Below are 311 nucleotides of genomic sequence, written 5' to 3'. Positions count from 1 at the left end.
TGGTATACAAAATCCACAAGGGGTTGCAGGAGGAGAAAAATCATTCTGAAATTATTAGTGAAGGGGAACGGATAAGTAATCGGACACTCGATGTTTTGATTGAGATGTCTGGCGGTCATCGGTCGTCTTCCCTCGAGGATGGAGTGAATAATACCGATCTTCAGGATCTGGAGGAGGCGCGTACGGCATCTACCAGGAGACGGAGATGGATAATGTTACTGCTATTGTGTGTTTTAATCCCAATCGCGGTTGTACTGATTTTTGCGTTGGTGTTCTTCTTACTGTGGAAACGGCGAAAGGCAGCTCCTAAA

General features: G+C 45.7%; 1 protein-coding gene across 1 annotated transcript in view; it reads left to right on the top strand.

Moving 5' to 3' along the window:
• The window catches only part of TEOVI_000883700 (invariant surface glycoprotein, putative), a gene marked incomplete at both ends in the record, with an annotated part of 1,347 nt that overhangs the window by 982 nt on the left and 54 nt on the right, over positions 1-311 (top strand). Inside the window, one exon of the mRNA XM_067222068.1 lies at positions 3-311. Coding sequence (XP_067078169.1) covers positions 3-311 — 309 coding nt within the window. The remainder of the gene's footprint in view (positions 1-2) is intronic.

Source organism: Trypanosoma equiperdum (assembly GCF_001457755.1).
Source record: "Trypanosoma equiperdum strain OVI genome assembly, contig: ctg_1553, whole genome shotgun sequence".
Lineage (NCBI taxonomy): Eukaryota > Euglenozoa > Kinetoplastea > Trypanosomatida > Trypanosomatidae > Trypanosoma > Trypanosoma equiperdum.
This window is presented reverse-complemented; position numbering and strand designations above follow the sequence as displayed.